Below are 19,587 nucleotides of genomic sequence, written 5' to 3'. Positions count from 1 at the left end.
GAGGGCCAGAAAACTGATGTGGCCATTTGAGGACAGGAGCTGGTCCTCTTCCAGTATATTACACTGATGGACGTAGCTGGTGGGTGCGGTGATGATAGCTGGAAAACATATGCAGGCAGCTGCTGTGCATGGAGCTGACTGCCCTCCAGATATGTCCCCTGCTCTGTCCCAGCCCCCTTCCCTGGGCATTGCTTCCCAGGTCTGAAGAGGAGGTCAGGTTATATAGATCAGACCAAGCCCTCAGCAAGCTGAAGCTGGGCATGCACAACATCACCCCCCCAATCTTGGTCTCTGAAATAGGTGGGCAAGGTTACTCTGATGCTCCTCGCTGCTGCTGGCTCATGTTTCCTTGCTCCTAAGGAGATAGGCACAGCTGGGTGTAGGGGTTACCTGGACCTCATTGGTGTCCATTGTCTTTTTAACATGAGGAAGGCTTAGTTGTCTGAGTAGAGGCTTCAGGGCCAGGACATGGTACCATGCAGCAGCAGCTCCCTTTGCCCAGCCCAGTACACAGGCCTCTCATGCTTTGTGCTCAAACCACTATATTTTGGGAGGAGGTGGATGTAGCCTCTATAGTTCATCTGGCTTTTGCTGCCTTGCACCAGTGGGGGGAGTTCTTATCCTTATGCCAAAAATGAGCCTCAGCCACCAGCAGCTGCAGAAGCATGAGGATCTTTGCTGTCCACAACAGAGAAGCACTCTCTGGGTGCTTTCCTGGGCATTGTGCATCTCTCTTGTCTAAGCAAGGCAGGGGCCAGGCCCACAACTCCACTGGTGCCAGGTTCCCTAGGCCTGGTTCATGTGCCCATTACCTAACAAGAGTGTGTTTTCCCCACCAGTCATCTCTGTGGTGCGGCTGGACAAGATGAACTTTGCTGGTGCCAAGCTCCCTCACTATGAGGCACTCCGTGGTGAGAAACCTGCAGACCTGGAGACCACTGTCATCCTACCTGAAACTGTCTTCAGGGCCCCCGAAGGCAAATGTGAGTCAGTGGTGTCCCCTGCCAGGGAGCTCTAATGGGAAGGGCAGCCAAGGGCCCCTGCACCAGTGATAGGGAGCTGGGTGGGGAGTGCAGGGCTGACATTGCAAGGCTGTAAGGGACATCAGCGCTGCTGGGGTGGGCAGAAGGGCCCTAGGCTGGAAGGGAGCACTGTACAAGCTGCGGTTTTGCTCTCAGTGTGCTGGTCCTCAGAGTCATTCTGGATTTGCCTTGGCATGCCCATGGCATAGCTTGGCATGCCCTGCTTGCACCAGCCTGCCTTGCAAGGAGAGCCACACAACCTCTCCTGGGGGATCCCTTTGATTGTGATTGTGTCCATATTTGTCTCGCCACATCCCGGTTCTCAGGGGGCTCTTGGTTCTTCCTGCAGACACCCCAACAGCCAATGTCAAGCATTTCTCTAACTCTGGGGAGGAGCAGGACAGGGAGGAACATAAAGAGGAGGAGCTGGGCCTGTTTACCCGACACAAGAGACATCCAGACCTGGGTGAAGGCCAGGCCGTGGCCAGCGTCATCATCTACCGCACCCTGGCAGGGCTTCTGCCAGAGCAGTATGACACGGACAAGCGAAGCCTGAGGTACATGCAGCAGTGGGAGACACATGGACAACAGGATGGGAAGAGGGGAGGCAGTGAGAAGGGAATGGGATGCTGGGGGCTCGGGGAAGGCACAGAGGTCAAGTCTACTCCAGGTCAGGAGTGGCATGGCCAGCAGCCAGGCCTACTGGTGTAGCCCCACCAGGCAGTGTATCGCAGCTTGGCCTGACAGGTGTCTCCCCTGGGGAGGCTGGTTGGTCCTTGGCCTCTGCCGGTATCCAACCTGGACACCTGCCCTCTGAGGACCTGGCTTGAGACCTGCGACAGTTGTTCACAGGGCTAAATATCAGCCTCTTAGCATTGGCTTTCATTCCCTGCTGGCCTGGCCAAGACCCAAACCCATCTGCCTGTTTTCCTGTTGCACTCAGCCTGGTGCTGCCTGGCCCTGCAAATGCACCTCTCCCCTTCCCTCCCCATCCCCACCACAATTTCAGTTGACCTGGCTGGTACTGGGCCTCACCCCAGCTGGCAGGGGGAAGTTGCTGTGGTGGGGACAGGCTGTGTTTCCTGTCCTGTCTGCTCTCACCCATGTTGACCCCACCCTTGCTGTTATAGGGAGGACTGCACCCTAGTACCACAGCCACAGGGGAAAGGGAGACATTGGCCTTCCCGCAGTTCAAAACACCCAGAGTTCAAGAGGGACAGACACCAGGGCTTGTGCCCTCCAAGTGCCTCTCCACCCACTGCTTCCTATGCTCCTTATGCAGGTGTATTGTGCTCTTTCCAGCTCTTGTGGATGTGTCACCACTTCCACTTGCTAGAGGGAATTAGATCTGTGCACATGTGTGTGGGGAGGGGGGTGATGTCTCCTGCTGGGGACTGGAGCCCTAAGGGTGATAAGTCCAACCACTCCACTAGCTGGTAGGGATTTCTATTTTGCCCAAGTGGGGTGGTTTTACTTCCGCTGTGCTTTTATAGGCAGTAAACCCTGTGGAGGTGCAGGATGGGCACAGGCATTGGTAGCCGTGGGACAGAGACGGGGGTGGTTACAGCAGTGGTTGCAGCAGTGCAGGGTGGCAGGTGGGCACAAGCGGCAGCAAGAGCTGTGGGGTCCCAAGGATCGGGTTGTTCCTGCAGGGTCCCCAAACGGCCGATCATCAACACCCCTGTGGTGAGTATCAGTGTCCATGACAATGACGAGCCAGTGCAGCGGGCACTGGAGAAACCCATCACAGTGCAGTTCCGGCTGCTAGAGACAGAGGAGCGCACCAAGCCCATATGTGTCTTCTGGAATCACTCCATCCTGTGAGTACCTAGGGTGAGGCACAGGCACCCACCACAACTCTCACCCCACCCACCCCAGGCACAGCCCAGCAGCTAGTGGCCAGCAGGGTTTGGGAAGGGATCCCCTGCTGACACAGGGATACAGGGCACGTGATCATGACTGCGCTCTCTGGCTGTCCCCAGAGTGAGCGGGACAGGCGGCTGGTCAGCCAAGGGCTGTGAGGTGGTCTTCAGGAACGAGACCCATGTCAGCTGCCAGTGCAACCACATGACCAGTTTTGCTGTGCTGATGGACATCTCCAGGAGAGAGGTGACAAGGGGAGGGGACCCTGACCCTGGGGAAAAGGGGCCCTTGGGTGGAGCAAAACGAATGAGATGAGGGGGGTCCCTCCATAGGAGTGGAGTGGTGGGGGGCTTCAGCATAGAAGGGAAGGGCGTTGGGATGGTGTGTGAGGCTAGAGTGCAAGACAAGTGAGAGGGGTCCTATCCACAGGGGACAGGGTGGTGGGTGATGCCTCAGGGATTGCTTGAGGCCTTTGGTATGAAGCCCACGGGTGGTATTTGGGGCTGAGTCTATGGTGGTTGGCAGGGCCCATCTTGGCTTCTTAAGCAGCAGTATTACTCTGCACTATTGAGCTGTATTTTCCCCTCAGAATGGGGAGATCCTGCCGTTGAAGACCATCACCTATGCCTCCATCGCTGTCACTCTGGGAGGCCTCTTCCTCACCTTTGTGGTTTTGGCCAGCCTGAGGGCCCTGCGCTCCAACCAGCACAGCATCCGCAAGAACATGATGGTGGCCCTCTTCCTTTCCGAGCTCCTCTTTCTCCTGGGCATCAACCAGGCCGACATCCCCGTAAGCTTCTAGGAGCAGCCCTGGGACCTGGGCTGGCACGTCTGGGTGGGCAGAAATGACCAAGGAAGCAGGGCTGATCAAAGGCTCCCTCCTATGGAGGGGCAGGGGCACCTCTGGGTGGCAGGAGTCCCAGTCAGTTGCTGTGAGCTGCGTCCTGCTGGCTGTTAGTCAGGATAGAGGGGTGTTGGTGCAAATACACTGTGTCTGCCCCAGTGCATACATGGCTAGTGCTGCAAAGGAGGGCTGAGCTGCCCAAGGCTTAGGCCTGAAAAATAAACCCCACAGCTGCTGCAGCAGGTGGCCACAATTCAGGTTGGGCAGCTTCAGGATACTCTCAGACCCCAGTGCACATGAAATTATGTGAGCTCCTGCATTTGTCTGGCAAGACCTCCCTGCAGGACCATAGTCTCCAACATAGGTGTGAACTCCTCCCCTGCTTCTTTCTCCTGACATCTGGTCTGGCCTCCCCCCAGTTTGCCTGTACAGTCATCGCCATCCTGCTGCACTTCTTCTACATGTGTGCCTTTGCCTGGGTGCTGCTGGAGGCCCTGCACATCTATCGCATGCTGACTGAGGTGCGCGACATCAACTACGGCCCCATGCGCTTCTATTACATGATTGGTTGGGGCGTGCCGGCCTTCATCACGGGTGAGTCCTGCCCCTGCACCCAGGCAGGATAGGAGAGAGCTGGCTGGGGAGGGTAACACTGCAGGGAAGGGTTTGGGGGATTGCACCTGAATTTGCAGCGGAGTGCAGCTGCAATAAAAGCAAATGTGGTGTTGACGGGAGTGTTTGGTGTAAGGCACAGGAGGTGATTGTACGACTCTAGTCAGCACTGGTTAGGCCTCAGAGCACTGTGCACAGTTGTGGGCTCCCTATTTTAATTCCTGTTCCCGACTCCATTCCTGGATGGGATGGGATGAGCTCAGGCCCAGGCAACAAACACTGGGAGCAGAGGCAGCCTGGGGAAGAATAACTAGTAGCTCAGACAGGTGCTGATTCCTTGCAGTGCCTTGTATTGACATCCTGCCTCCTCCACCCAGTTCTGCCAGTGACACTCAGTTTTGACCAACAGCCCTCCTGTTATTCAAGGCATCCTCCACAGCTGCTGGCACAGCCTGCAGCTCCCAGACCTGCCCCCACTTCCCACCTGCCAGCTGTGCTGGTGCCTCTCAACCTTGCCTCCCAAATCCCGGCCATTCCAGCCCAGGGGTGCTGGTCAAACCCAACTGTGCCCAGCTGTCAGGATCCAGCTAGGAATCCACTGTTTTGTTCCCTCTAATGGTAGGAGCTGATATCTGGAGCAGGATGATGGTGCTTGGATTGCTCTTCCTTTGCTGACAGTGGTGTATGGTGCTTCTCTCCTCAGGGCTGGCAGTGGGGCTGGATCCTGAGGGTTATGGGAACCCTGACTTCTGCTGGCTGTCCATCTATGACACGCTGATTTGGAGCTTTGCAGGGCCCATTGCCTTTGCTGTCTCGGTATGTATGACTGTCTATACACATGCAGCAAGGCTTTTTCAACGCACCATAATTACAGCATGTCGGAGCAGACTTGATTAATTACCGTGCTCCAGTAGACTCCATTGTCACATATGTCAGTGTCCTCATACTGAAAATGGCAGCAGGGGTGCTTTAACTAAAGCTGGTTCAATGAGCTTTAGTTAAAGTGTCCCCACCGCCATTTTTCAGCGTAGGGATGCTGACACACATGAGGCTCCAGGCACTTTAATTACAGTGGCTTTTGGAGCCACTCTAATTAAAGCACCCACCCACACACACACACACTCCTGGAGCACATGTATAAATGCCCTATGAGGTCATCTGGGGTCTTGGAGGCTTCCTGTGCATCTAGGGGGTCCTGGAGAAGAGCCCCAAAGGGCAGCAGGAAGTGGGGAGATAAGGGACTTGGCCTCTGCTCCCAGCTCGGGGCAAGAAGTAGGAGCAGCACACAGGCAGTTAGGACTCCTGGGTTCCCCTTTCAGCCCTGCTGCTGACCTGCTGTGCGCTTTGGGGCAGGTCACATTGCCCCTGTGAGTTTCCTCCCTGAGAGCTGCTGCTTGCAGAAAACTGATTGAGGGGCAGAAGACACTAGCCATGCAGACCTGCTGCCTTCTCTCCCACTGCAGCCCCAGATGCTTCCTGTCACATGTCAGGGTGTGAACTGACCTCTGCAGTGCCCAGCAAAGAAACCCTTTGATGCGTCACGGAGCAGCCCACCTGGTCCAGTGTCAGACCTGGTGTGGCTGATGCACTTGGCCCATGACACTACAACTCCTCCACCCTCATGAGGCAAGGGCAGTTGCCCACAGCCAGTAATGGATGCCCAAGGCTGGAGCTTTTCAAGGGCATAGTGGGCACAGAGGGGACACATTTCTAAAGCTGAAGGCGAGGAGTCTCATGGGGTAGGGAACCATGGGTACTTCCTGACCCCACTGTCCTGTGCTGACTCACCTCTCTTCCCCTCTCTACAGATGAGCATCTTTCTCCTTATCCTGGCAACTAAGGCCACCTGTGCAGCACAGCAACAGGGATTTGAGAAGAAGGGCACAGTGTGAGTCTGTACCTTCCATCCCAGTTAACTTCCTGCTAACACCCCTGATTTGCACACTGCCGCCTACAGCCTGCCGGCCACAGCAATAGCACACCCCAGTTAAGGCCTGGTCTGGTGTGGGCAGGGTGTGGAGCACTGTTTTCCTGAGGGGTGTGTCTCAGAGAGATGCAGTCCTGTATCATTTTGGGGGAGGCTCCAGGCATGATGAGCCAACACTGCTCTGTTCAGTGAGCTGGAGGGGTAGAGATGTGGTGGCAGGGGCGCATCAGGGGGGTCTGCCCGGGAGGAAAGTGTGATTGGCCAGGTGAGTCCAAGGGCTCTGTGTGTCTGAGGGAGGGGACACAGTGTGTTCTGGGGGAATACAGGGAGGTTGGAGTTTCACTGGGGAAGGGTTGAGGGGGTGTGTGAGGCATGAAAGCTATGGATGTATCTGGGGGATGGGGGGGTCTCCATATGGGAAAGTGTGTCTGTCTGGGGAGGTGTGGTTGGAGTAGAGAGGGTCACCGTGCTTGTCATGTGTCTGATTTGGGGTCTGACCCCTACCCTCTCCCTCCCCATGCAGCTCAGGCCTGCAAACGGCCTTTATCATGCTGCTACTGATCAGCTGCACCTGGCTGCTAGCCCTGCTCTCTGTGAACAGTGACTCCATCCTCTTCCACTACCTTTTTGCTGGCTTCAACTGTCTCCAGGTACAGCAGATTGGGGCAAAGGAGTGTGGACTGGGAGGGTTTCTGTCTTTGGAGAGTGGGTGAAGAACCTTTACCCACATATGTAGAACCCTGCGGGTCTCCTTCAGATTTGAGATTTCCTGGGGCTGGGTTACCAAAGCCAGCGATAGGAGAGAGTCCCATGCTGGGGGTGGTCTGAGAGATGGAGGAACTTCTGGTACTTGAAGGGGGTTGGGGGAATATGGGATGGATGAGAGAGACCCTCATGCCCACACCAGCTTGCCTTATTGGAGGCCACCCCATTCCTCTTGCAGCCTGTTGGCTCATCTAGTATGGGGTGCTGGGGTGGGACTTATACATGGCTGTCCTGCCCCAGGCTCCACGTGGTCCTTTTCACATCTAACCTCCCTCTTGCTGCCTTCTCCAGGGGCCCTTAATCTTCCTCTTCTGCATCGTCTTCAGCAAAGAGGTGAGGAAGGCTCTGAAGTTCAGTTGCAGCAGGAAGCACAGCACGGACCCCATGCTCACTACCAAATCCACCTTAACAGCAGTGAGTGCCTGGGGGCTCCCCGTCTCCCTCTTCCTTCCACAGCAGGAACCTCAGAGGCAGGATAGCCATCAGTTTGGCCCCTAGAATGGCCTGCTGCCCCAGGCTGGGGTCATTTCGGCCAGCACTGGAATAGCAGCTGTCTTGTGAGTCAGTACTGAGGGGCATTAGTAGAAATGTGTGTGTTGGGAAGGCATCCTAGAGCTGGGGTAGCAGGGGGCTGCACCTTGGGGTGGAAGGGTAGAGCTGGGGGTGCCTGGAGCTGGGAGAGCAGGGAAGCTGCAGCTTGGGATTGAGAGACTGGCAGAACTGGAGGTGGACAGGATCCAATGAGGGGCAGATGTAGGCCAAGAGTGAGGAGCATTGGCAGAGCTGTGAGGGGGTCGCAGAGGTCAAGAGCTGTGTCAAGAGTGAGATTCAGCAGTGGAACCAGTCACTCGCCATCAGCCACCCCTCTTGCCCTGGGTTCTCCTTCTTCCCTGCCAGGCCTACAACTGCAACAACACGTACGTGGACGGCCGGCTGTACCACCCACCCTTTGGAGACTCCACAGGTTCCCTGCACAGCACCATTCGCTCGGGCAAGAGCCAGCACAGCTACATCCCCTTTGTGCTCAGGTATGGCTCATCACTCTGGGTCTGTGGGTGACGGGGAGTGGAGTATTTATATCCATCTTTATGCAGTATCCCCAGCTGGTTAGTAGTGCTCTGCCTTAGCCAATCGCACTGTGCTTTGCAATCCAGGGAGCAGGCTTCCCTCTTTTAGAACAACCTCCATTCTCTACCCCAGTGGGCTCCAGAGTGTCCCAGGATGCTTAGCACCACCTGAGATGGAGCTCTCAAAGACATGTCATGTCCCCTGGCTGAGCTGCTGGGGGAGCAGGTGGCCCAAGCAGGGCTTGGGACGGGAGCTGGCCAGGGTGCTGCTGCAGTTAGGAAGTGGCCTGTCTGTGTTTTGCAGAGAGGAGTCTGGTTTGAACAACAGCCAGGTGCACACAGGGCTGACGGACCCCAGTGCCCTCTTCCTGGAAGCCAAGGATCAGCCCAATGGTAAGGAGCGGCATTGCTTTCTGCTGGGGGCTTTGGAGTAGCTCCTGTGTTTGGGCAAATGAGACCCTTGCACAGTGGGAGTCCTGACATCCCCAGTGGTCTCCCTCTCGGATCCTGAGGCAGCAGCCTGAGTCTCTGTTGTGCAGTGTCTTAGTCCTTGGCTGTCTATCTCAGGGATTTCCCATTGCCTGGGCCATGCTTATTGTCCTCCCAGCTCCACTTAGCGGCTTCTGCTGTCTCAGAGGCAACTTAGTTAGGAACTAGTTCCATTCCCACCCCCACACCAAATAAAGGGACCAGTCCACTCTCTTGGAGCCCCTTAGCAGCACTTCTTCAGAGTCATTGGTACTACAGAAACAGTATTATCAAGGTCCCCTTATCCTGGGTACTGCACATGCACATACTGAGAGACAATCCCTGTCCCATCAAGGTCATCATTTCTGGAGCTGGGAGGGGAAACAGGCATGGAAAAGGCTTGATCCTTATGTGCTCATGACCAAGATCAGGCAGTAGGTCTGTGGAACAGCAGTGTTAGGATCCAGATCTCCAGACCATTGTCTCTCTCACCTTTTAATTAGAAGTCACTGGGCTCCAGCAGGTGCTTTTAGCCATTGAATCCTAGTGGCTGGGCTGTGGCTGTGTTTGGAGTGAGTTTGCAGTGAGGCATACATCTGTATTACCCTTCCTAGTGTCCCCATGGTTGGGTCAGATGGGCTAGGGACAGGCCATATGGACTGGGGCCTGATATAGGGGAAATTGGTCCCTCTGTGTATGTGAATCATGGTAGGTCAGTCTGGTTGGCACTGGGGTTTAGGGTCTTGTTGTGATGCCAGGTTCTGTGTGTGCATTCCCAATCTCAGAGCATGACACAGATTCAGACAGTGACCTGTCCCTGGAAGATGACCAGAGTGGCTCCTATGCCTCCACCCATTCTTCAGACAGCGAAGAGGATGAGGAATTCACTGGGGAACCCTGCTGGGAAAACCTGCTCTGCCCCAACAATGAGAAGCAGCCAGCACACAGCACCCCCAAAGGTAGTGCTGGCATTGGGGTGCTGGGTGGGGAGGGCAGAGTCCAGCTGATGGGGAGGGCAGCCCTGGGGCAATGTCAGTGCATGGGCAGCCTGTTGCCTTCCTGCCACTTCCCTCTAGTCGATAGGAACATATTTCTTTTCTTTGCTAGCTCCTCTCTGCCCCCTCCACCCTAAATGCAGGTGCCCCTGGCCGTCCTGAAACACCAGATGTTGCTCACGGAGGCTGACTGAGACCATGCAAGAGAAGAGTTAGGCCGCGAAAGGCCATTGCTTTGCATTGGGCCTGGTTTCCCCGTTGCTCAGCCTGGTATAACTGGGAGTCACTGTACCAGGCCAGGTGCCCCTAGCTCAGCCTGGCATAAACCAGGAGCAGCCCGTTGAATTCAGTGGGTGAGCTGTATGTTGGGGCTGATGGCTACTTCAGGGACTGGTGAGCTGTATGTTGGGGCTGATGGCTACTGCAGGAACTGTCTCCCTCCTTCTGCTGAACGTGCTCCTTTCTTCAGCAGATGTGTTGGCTCATAGCAAGCCCTACTGGCCAGGGGAGTTTCTGACGACAGCCAGCGAGAGTGATGGGCATGGGGGCTTGGAGAAGCTGCGAGTGGAGACAGCCGAGGTGTCGCTGGGGCACCTGGATGACCTCCCCAGGGTGAACGGGGAGGCATTGTACAAGGAGAATGTGTTGATGTCGCTTCCCAACCCTGCTGCCCAGCCCCAGAAAGGTAAATGGGGGGCCTGGCTGATCCAGAGATTGTGGCTGGGAGTCCTAGTGCCTCACTGCTGAAGCTTCTCTGTACTGCCAGGGGATTCCCTTATAAATACTGCTGGGTGAGGGAGGCACACTTGGGCAGGTTCCTCTGTGTGCTGCAAGGCAGAGGGGGTGCTCTTGGGGCAGGGGCCCCCAGGGGTTTCTCGGGCAGTTACTGCAGCTTGAGATTCCTCAGAGGAATTAATCCCTCAGACCAGGGCTGTCCAGCTCCTAAGCAGCTGGGGGCTGAACACCCAGCAGGCCACATCGGGGTGAGCCACAGGCCCCCCAGGCTACATGCTGTTGGACAGTTCTGCCTCAAACCATCCCAGGCACAGCCGGTGCAGCATGGCGGTGACAGCCAGTAGTAGAGGGCTCCTTCCACTTCCCAGGTTGATGGAGGGGCTGGGTTGGGAGGAGGGTGGAATTAAACCTGGCAAAGGCTGCAGAGAGTTGCCTTCACCCTGCCCTGCTGGGGATGGCAGAGGTTGTGCTGGGCAAGGGAAGGCAAGGCAGCACAAGCTTTCACTTCCCCATGCCCAAGTACTTGGCCGTCAGCTTTTTCTACAGACGGGAAGCTGGGCTAAATTAACCCATGCTTGGACCCAGTGGGTTGGCTCTTATGGGGAGGCTGCCCAGGACTGGGGGCTTGCCTGGGAAAGGGACTGAGGTGTTCCCTCCCATCTGGTGCCTTCCTCGGCCCCCTCATCTCTCTCAACCCTCCAGGCATCCTGAAGAAAAAGTGCCTGCCAACCATCAATGAGAAGAACAGCATCCACCGCATCCACAACGAGCTCTCAGCCCACAAGTCGGGGACCGTGTTGTCCCATGGCTCCTCAGGCAGCGATGGGAGCCGGGCGGGGGGGTGTCCTCGGCCCCGCCAGACTCTGCAGGACCAGCTCAACGGGGTGACACCCATTGCCATGAGCATCAAGGCTGGCACCGTGGACGAGGACTCCTCAGGCTCTGAGTGAGTACAGCACCGTGGTGGGTGTAGCCACAAACCTGCCCCAAGCTAAGCCCTTCTAGGAGCCACCCTGGTGCTTAGGGCATTGCGCTGCAGGGAGAACCTTGTGGATTTATAGTGAGGGTAGTTCAGGACCAGGCCCTTGATCCCAGCCCCTATGGCAACTTGCAGCTGAGGTTGCAGCTCCCTTCCTGCACCTATCCCAACAGGGACTTGTCCTTGGGTAATCTGCTACCAACTGCCCAGGGGGCATCTAGTGCCTTGTGATGCAGCTGTGGGGACAGGGAGAGTATCCAGCTCTGCAGACTGTTCCCTCTCTGCCCGCCTCCACCCTTCCCATCCTGCTGTGCCTCTGGGTCAGCTCCTGAGCCATCGAAGTCACTGGGGCTGTGACTTTCCATGTACAGCAGCTATGGCTTCAGCCTTGTGTTCCCAGGGGGGTGTGAGTATGACCATCTCCCCCTTTCCTGCTGGGCCTCAACCTCACTCTCCCATTCTGAGAGCAAGGCAGAGCAGCTATGCTGATCCTCACCAGAAGCAGAGCTGCACTGTGGCCTTGATACCTCTATGCCACCAGTCCCCAAAATCTAGGCAAGGAGCCCTCAGTGATCACTAAATCAGCATTGTACTGCACTCATCTTCCAGCCTGTCTCTTAGCAGCAAGACATCCCATGGCCTAAATCTCTTTGTCCCAGCAATCTCAGCCCCTTGCTGCCTCTACAGTTTAGGGCTCTGAGCTGGTATGTCTCCAGCTCCATGCCCCTTCACCTTGCGAAGCCCAATATCCAACCTAAAGAAGCTGCTTTCTTTGGCCTTCCTCTCCTTGAGCATGAGGGGTTTATTCAGCGTCTCTGGGCCTCCAAAGAACTGGGGAGAGGAGGAAGGAAAGGGGCTGGTGAGATGCTGATGGGGAGGTCACAGTCCCCAAAGGGTGCTCTCTTCCTTCTCTAACTCCTCTGCTGCCTCTTGCACTAACCCTCCTCTTCTTTCCTTTCTGTCTCCTGCTTTCCCTGCTCAGATTTCTGTTTTTTAATTTCCTCCATTAACATGTGAGCCCCACGGCTCCCCGCCCCCATCTGTCTGTCTGTCTGTCCTGGCAGGGGGGCTGGGGGGTGCTTGGCCCAAGCTGCGAGGCCCAGATCCGCTCATGACCATACGTCCGTCTTGTTTGTTTTTGTTCCATTCCTCCCGTGCCCCTTCTCGCTGTGTCTGATCACTGCACAGGAGTGACGAGACCTCCATTTGATGGAGCCACCCTGCTCTGCTTAGGCTGCGAGCCAGGACAGCGCCCCCTCCTGCCAGATGCCCTTTCAAACTGCAGCGAAGAACGTAGCGACCCAAGGGTGCCTCTGTCCAACCTTGTTTTCAGTGCCAAATGAGCCCCATCCTGTGTCCTTGTGCCAGGTGGGGCTGGCGGGGATGGGGGAGGGCAGGGGCGGGAAGACAGATGTACTTGAACAGATGCACTTTGGATCATGGCTCACACATCACTGGTTTGCCTCTGAGCGAGGGGGCAGCCTCATCCACCCTCCCCGTCTTCAGGGATTACTGCTCTCCGGCCTGCCACAGCTGGAGCTGCCACATGGACAGACAGGTTGTTTCTTACCTAGTATAGCCAATACAAGGAGGCCTGGGTGCCACATGAGAAGTGTTGCTGCAGGGACACCCACGTCTCTGCTGATGGAGCCTTCGTGATGGGATGTAGCTGCCCTAAAGGGCGATAGGAACCGTGGCTGGTGTCCAGGCCTTGCTCCAGCAAGCCCTGCCATACTCATTGCCCCTAGTGCCTGGCCTTCCACCTTCCCTGCTGATGGCTACTCTCCCCATCCTTTCCTCTCCTCTTCACCCATGGGGTCTGTCCTGCACCTTGAAAAGGAACTATATCAATGCACTCAGGCCACACACTCTCTCCCCCATCTCTGTGTGCCAGGGGCCCATCCTGACTCAGGGTCCTTAAACTAAAGGTCCATGTTTCCGGATGGGCCTCCTATGTGTGCACACAGCATGGCACTTTGGGCAAGCATAGGCTTGGAAAAGACACCAGAGAGTATATCATGTGGGAGGGCCAGCTGCCCTGTCCCACTTCCTCCTCAGACACCCATGGATAGTCCCATGCCCCCCAGAGAAACCCGTGGAGTCAGGCTAAGACTGTACCACCCAACTCCTGATGACATATGGTGGCTTCTCCCACTGGCTGAATGTGGTGCCTTCCACCCCTGTCCTAGAAGAAAGGTTCGTGTTTCTTGGTTTCCAACTTGGAAAGAGGTTACTGGTGATGGCTACATCTATAAGCAGTTGAGGAGGCCTCTGCCTTGGCTGTGCTGAATTCCCAGCATGCTAACTCTTGGCTACAGACAGAGATGCCAACCTTGCTTTATGCTGCAGTTTTCTATCCCAGCCAGATGAGACTCTAGCATGGAGGACTTGTCCCAGTAACTTGGATTTTGACAAGGGGCTCTTCATCTTGGGATCCTGGCCACGAGCTACGTAGGACCTGGCTGTCCAAGTTCCCCCCCAGCGTTGGCTGGCCTCAATAGGACTGAGGGATGGATGCTCAGCATCTCAGACAGGACCTGTAAGTGGACTGGAAATGGGTTGTGCTTTAAAAGTCTTGGCCATCCCATGCCAGGAGTCTGATCCAAGCTCCACTGAGAGGAACCTTTCATTCTGACGCTGGATCCAGGCAATATGGTGAACTCGGCCCATACAAAAGGGCAAGACAGATCTTGGACCACCATCCTGTGGTGCCTCAGGTGAGCCCTCAGTGTGGGAAGCGTGACCCTGCAGCCTGGCAGCCATAAAGATTGTCCATGGCAGGGGTGTGTGACACATGAGTGATCTAACCATTATAGACAGCATGTCTGAGACCACAGTTGAATCACAGCTCTTTCCAGAGCAAGAACAAAGCCACAGCATGGTTTCAGCGCACAGCTCTTGGCACGAGCAGTCTGTTCTCCATCATGTGCTGTCATCCTGTGCACAACCCCCCAGCAAGCTTGGATCTGGGGTAGCAAAACCACTGCAGTAAAATCATAGCAGAGTCAGGAAGATGGGGAGAGATTGCTTTCCTTACTGAAGGGAGCCCCACCTCGGCCAGCCCTGCTGGAGGCAGGGGAAAAAATGGCCAAGATGGACATGGCCTTCTGAGGCCAGGATCAGGCTTCCCTGCTTTGGGGCTTGGGACCTGAACAGCATGTGTCAATCTGTGCTGCCCTGAAAGCCAACCTGTGTGATCTGGCACCAGCTGAGGATGTGGCACCTAATTCCAGCCCCATGGCAAGGGGCTATTAAGGGGTAAATGAGGACAGGTGCCAAAGGTGAGAGAAGGTGCAGAAGTCAACGGCTGGACTTTGCTTGCCTTTAGCTTTCGGATCAGGTCATGCAAGAAAGGATGCACTGGCAGGGTTGGCATCGCAGTGGCAGCTTTGACCTCTTCCCCATGTGGCTGTGCTGATGTGGGTCTCCTTTGCGGGGCCACTGGCAGGCTCTGTGGCAACCCGCCTGCTGCCTCTCCTGCCCATGCTGCAATTATTTTGTACAAAATTAAAAAAAACAAAAAACATAAAAAGAGAAAAAAAAAAAACCCAAAACAGTGGAGCGAGTGACTGGGTCCCATGCCACCAGGTGCCGGAGTGGTGCCTGCCTTCTGCCTCAGAGCCTTTGTTTTTCTACACCCTGCTAGGCTGAGTCCAGCTTCCACTTGCTCCTCACCAGGATGGTATGGCCTATACTTTTGGAAAACAGTTTGTTATATAGACCTGTGTGCACATATGGACATCCAGGGACGGATGTATTTCCACCAGGGAGGCAGTGATGGGGTAGACAAGCCCTTACTTACTCTGGGGTGTTTTTGAATTTGATGCCTCTTACAAGCTTTTTTTTTTTTTTTTTTTTAATTTAAAAGAAAACAGAACCAGCTGCATTTCATAGGGGAGTGTAGAGCGCTCCGGGGCAGAGGGAGCGGGATGGGGGCAGGTGGCGATTTGCACTCAGGCCAAGGGGATCAGCTGGGACAAGCGATCTGATGAGTGCTCAGAGCAGAGGTGCTCGGTCCACTCTGAAAATCGGCTCCCACACAACAGGCGGGCAAACCCACCACCTCCAGAAAGCCTGGCCACTGCCTCCAACCCTGTTGTGGCCTCTGGGTAAAGTACAGTTTTTAACCCTTTCTTGGAATTTCCCTCTTTGTTTTTAAGCTGCAGTTGGGACGCGATTGTTCTCCGTGTAAGGATCACTCCTCTGGCATCGGCACTAGGCCACGCTGTCACTGCCCGAGGTGTGAGCAGGGTGGGGGACAAGTGTCAGAAGGTGCCAGTCATGCCTTGCTTTGCTGGATGCTGCATTTGAAGGCCTTTCATGGTGTCCATTTCAGAACAGGTGTGTGGTCACCAGATGCCTGCCATCTCCCTCTGGAAGGCAGGAGGCAGCAGGGGCTCGTCTTTTCCTGGAAATGTCAGGCTTATTTAGGGGCTTGAACACAGGAGACGGCCAAAACCCAGCGTAGAGTCAGAGCAACATGCCCACAGTCATGGTTTGTGGTCTGGCCAGAGGGTTCAGAAAGCTGTAAAGAATATGTTAAAGCTACTCCTGCAGCTGAGAGTTGTCATGGCAAAGCAGCTCTGGTGTCTTGCTGTATCTCCAGGGAGATGAGGTTGGGCCTTGTGCCAAAAGCTGCCCCCAGTTGACCCAGCTGAAAATGGCAACCTGGTCACTTGGGTTAGGGAGTCAAAAGCAACCAGATGTGGTGTTAGCCACAACACGTCCTTGAGTGTCTTTGGCTACAGACAGTAGCCAGAGGGGCTATTCTGCTCAGGCGGCCCAGTCTCCTTGGTTTCGCCTGTAGACAGGGTAAGGACAGCAGTACAGGCTGTTGGCACGATTGTAAGCAACCTTTTAACTCCAATGGCTGCTTACCCATTTAGAGACAGCACCTGGGTAGAAAATGGACCATCCAAGCCCTGTGTAAGGCCCAAGAGCTTTATGGACCGCAGATCCCATGCTCTGCGCTGGGGACACTTCATCCTTATCTGAGATGCATGCCATGGGTGTGGAGCCGAGCATCCCAATAACAGATCAGAGGGGTGGTAGAAGTCAGGCCCCTCCCTGCACTGCCAATGTTGTCTCCCTCAGTGTCCCCATCCCGCCTTGCCTTGGGAAGCTGCAGCTTGTTTATCCCCCCAGTTGCTCTGTAAGGATCCATCTGTGTGTAGTTTATGGTCTATTTGCCTGTTAAAAGCAGCACTCACAGGAAATCAGGGATTCCTGATGTGTATCCTCAGAGGCAGCCTGAATAAAGGCAAACCAGGAGCAGGCTCCTATTCGATCCAACAAGTTACAGACCATGTCCTGCAAATCTTAAACAAAGCATGAGCGAACACAGGCAGTAGGAAATTAGCTGCATGACAGCTGGCATAAGGTTTGTTCAATGGGGGACAGGGGGCCCGGGGTGACTGACACCTGCCAAAGACCTGGTATGTCCACATGGAGCAAAAAAAAGGCCAGCTGTCCACCAGCTGAAGGCCTGGCTTTCGCTGTCCATGTGCTGAGGTTGATTTCCTCCACTTACTAATTGAGGAACTTCTTGAAAAACTGTGCTGGAGAGGAGAGGCCGCAGCGACAGAGTGGCTAAGGTGGGTGTCTTGTTACAGCTGCCCCAGGCACGAGTCCGAGTCCTGCTCTGGACTCATACCAGTTGGGGGGGGGGCGCACAAGATGGCCCGGCATAAATGGGCACCTGGTCATTTGAGCAGAGTCGGAGGCAGCCACATCACTCCCCTGTATGCCATTAGCACACTCAAGCTGGCATGCCAGTACATCTTAACCAGGCTCTCTCCTGGCTTAGGTAGCCCTCAACTGCCTGATGGGCATTTGCTGAAGTGCTCAGCCGCCTTCTGCTTCCAGTTGGGTCAGTGGATGCATTTGGGCTTCCTGGTGAGAGCACATCAGAGTAGGCCTAAATGCCATACATTAAAGACCCCTCTTTACTGGTGTTTGCAAAGCCCTCGGGGCTGAACTATATTCTCCCAAGAATCCAGCAGCAGCTGCTCACACGAGGCCAAATTCTGGGAAGGCAGCTTGCAAGACCTGCTAATGGATCCCTCCACCAGGGCTTGAGGAGGAAGACTCTGGCAACAATTCCCCCAAAGGGTTAAAAACAGTGGGTTAGTCTGTTGTTTTATTACTGCTGACTTGACTTTTTTAATTAAAAAGAAAATCAATAAAAGATTCTGGCTCTTCCCTGGCGCCAATGGTTGAATTGTACTGCTAGGCCAACCACGTAGATACAGCAGGGTTCTCTCCCCAAGTAAATAATAAAGACCTGGTTCTTTTTGGGTGGCCCCTGTCCTGTACTGTCCATGAGCTGTCGCATGTTAAAGAGAAGGGGCTGGCCACTGGTAGGGGAACTCAAATGCTGACACTGCAGTATTAGCATAGGGTTGTAGAGCAGAGGCGGCAGAACAGGAAGGGTGTCCAAGAGTCTGGGTTTGGGCCTCACTCTGGACTAAAGCCAAAAGATGTCCCCAGTTCCCCAACCCGTTTACAAGTATGTTGAGTCAAAAGGCACTGGATGCAATGACAGCCATTTCACTCCTCTGTGTGCCATCAGCTGTACAGACTGCCCACCCAAGCCAGCAGGCCAAGGTGGTTTTCAGCACAACCTTTGTAGGACAGGCAGTTCAGACTCCTCCTGGCTTGTTCCAGCACTGCTCACTGCGTAACCTGGAAGAAAGTCCCAAATAATGTGGCCCTTTCCATACCAGAGAAGGACAGTGTGCCCCTGCTGCCCATCTCCAAAGCAAGCCACTTACTTCCTACTTTGTAGGCTGATGGAGCATTTAGAGTGAGTTTGGAGGCTGGCCCTACAAACCACAGGGCTGAAATCCAGGGCCAACGGATGCAATGCAGAGCACTTACCGCCACCAGCATGAGGGTTTCATGCTGGGAGCTGGGGGCAACAGGCGTTGCTTAAGGGGCTTTAAAACACCTGCCGAGACTAGAGAGCTGTCCCTGCATTGCCAAGAGGGGCAGGAACTCGCATGAGACAGATGCAGCTCTTGGCCTGTTTCCCTCCGCTACACCCTTCAGAGCAAGCAGGCAGTGTGAAGAGAACTTCACTTGGCACCCAGTGTGTTTAGCAACACCCCAGAATGAGGCTCATTGCTGGAGTGGGACCAACTCCTTGCACCTGGGTACAACTCTAGAGACCCAATTCACTGGCATGCATCAGGTATGACATTGGTGGGTTACAATGCATCTTAAAAAGGAGCTCTAGGTAAACCCAGGTCCCAGAGCTGCCTGGTTTTGGATGGATCCCTGCTGTGTGGCAAGTTCAGTCTCCCTGTTGTGATCAAACCTGCAATGGTGTCAGAACGGTGAATTTTGTAACAGTGATGTCTACACACTTAGTAAAGGACAGAGGCAGTAGCCAACTCAGCCAACCAGAACTACATTTCAGCCTTCACCAACAGAGCCTGGAGGCTGCATACCCCATGCCAGCACCCAGAGCTGAGCAGCCCGCTTGAGCCTAGCATCTCAGTCCCCATTTCCCTGTAGGCTTGCACAAGGAGACCAATAAATGCAGACTTCACTTACAAGTTACATGTATTAAAAAAAAGGACAAGGAGAGTCTAGTACAGAGATGAACAGTCATAAAAGGCTCAGTGCTTTCAGTGTTCAAGAAATGAGTACAAAAATAATTAATCTTTTAAAGAGTTTGCTACAGTGTAAGGTCCTTTATAGCTTGGTTATATCAAGCCCCAGAGAGGCTGAATGTACAAGTATTTCATAGTGTTAGACCAGGGGTATTTAACCCCTGGCCCATGGGCCAGATCTGGCCTGTGGCACTGTGATATCCAGCCCACAGGGCTCCCCAGGGATTTAAAAATCTGGTGGTGGGGAAATAATGGCACCACTCCCAGCTGCCAAATTTCCAAACCCACAAGGAGCCCCAGGCTGTGTACTGACTTAGGCACCTGATCCCAGTGTGCTGGGCCGGGCAGGGGTGGTGCTGGGCCCTGCTTCCAGCATGCAGGGGCAGGAAGGTGTTACTCTAGACTCTGTAGCACCAGGTCCTGGTTTGAGCCCAGCTGCAAAGCAGCACGACAAAGGATTCAGTAAAATACAGGATTATAACATTTCCCCCCCCCTTCCTGATCACCTATAATGTGAACAAACTAAAGCTGCCTTAAAGAAACACTGCCAAGGTAGTGGCTGTGCTATTAGCACCACTTTTGATTATCAGAAAGAAGAAAGCATATTTGCACATGTGGGCTCTTGACTTTCTGTGTCTCCTTCAGCAGGAAACCAGACCAGTTTGTTTGAAATCAGCTTCATTTCATGCACCCC

General features: G+C 54.7%; 2 protein-coding genes across 2 annotated transcripts in view; one reads left to right on the top strand and one right to left on the bottom strand.

Annotated features, from left to right (window-relative positions):
• Positions 1 to 19,476, top strand: part of CELSR2 (cadherin EGF LAG seven-pass G-type receptor 2) — a gene marked incomplete at its 5' end in the record, with an annotated part of 83,096 nt that extends 63,620 nt beyond the window's left edge. Inside the window, 16 exons of the mRNA XM_019546174.1 lie at positions 840 to 983; positions 1,372 to 1,579; positions 2,675 to 2,842; positions 3,005 to 3,131; positions 3,475 to 3,675; positions 4,149 to 4,323; positions 5,045 to 5,157; positions 6,150 to 6,229; positions 6,792 to 6,918; positions 7,325 to 7,447; positions 7,931 to 8,061; positions 8,405 to 8,493; positions 9,354 to 9,527; positions 10,033 to 10,248; positions 11,001 to 11,244; positions 12,466 to 19,476. Of these exons, the coding sequence (XP_019401719.1) occupies positions 840 to 983; positions 1,372 to 1,579; positions 2,675 to 2,842; positions 3,005 to 3,131; positions 3,475 to 3,675; positions 4,149 to 4,323; positions 5,045 to 5,157; positions 6,150 to 6,229; positions 6,792 to 6,918; positions 7,325 to 7,447; positions 7,931 to 8,061; positions 8,405 to 8,493; positions 9,354 to 9,527; positions 10,033 to 10,248; positions 11,001 to 11,244; positions 12,466 to 12,487 (2,342 nt within the window). The remainder of the gene's footprint in view (positions 1 to 839; positions 984 to 1,371; positions 1,580 to 2,674; positions 2,843 to 3,004; positions 3,132 to 3,474; positions 3,676 to 4,148; positions 4,324 to 5,044; positions 5,158 to 6,149; positions 6,230 to 6,791; positions 6,919 to 7,324; positions 7,448 to 7,930; positions 8,062 to 8,404; positions 8,494 to 9,353; positions 9,528 to 10,032; positions 10,249 to 11,000; positions 11,245 to 12,465) is intronic.
• The window catches only part of PSRC1 (proline and serine rich coiled-coil 1), a 28,950-nt gene continuing 18,072 nt past the window's right edge, over positions 8,710 to 19,587 (bottom strand). The window contains exons 9-10 of the transcript XR_002103067.1: positions 11,871 to 11,874; positions 8,710 to 8,720 (exon numbers count right to left, since the gene is read on the bottom strand). The gene's annotated coding sequence lies outside the window, so the exon portion shown is untranslated. The remainder of the gene's footprint in view (positions 8,721 to 11,870; positions 11,875 to 19,587) is intronic.

This window comes from Crocodylus porosus, unplaced genomic scaffold, assembly GCF_001723895.1.
Source record: "Crocodylus porosus isolate Cpor-Errol unplaced genomic scaffold, CroPor_comp1, whole genome shotgun sequence".
NCBI classification, from domain to species: Eukaryota; Metazoa; Chordata; order Crocodylia; family Crocodylidae; genus Crocodylus; species Crocodylus porosus.
Note: the sequence above shows the minus strand (reverse complement) of the source record. Positions and strands in the feature narration are given on the sequence as shown.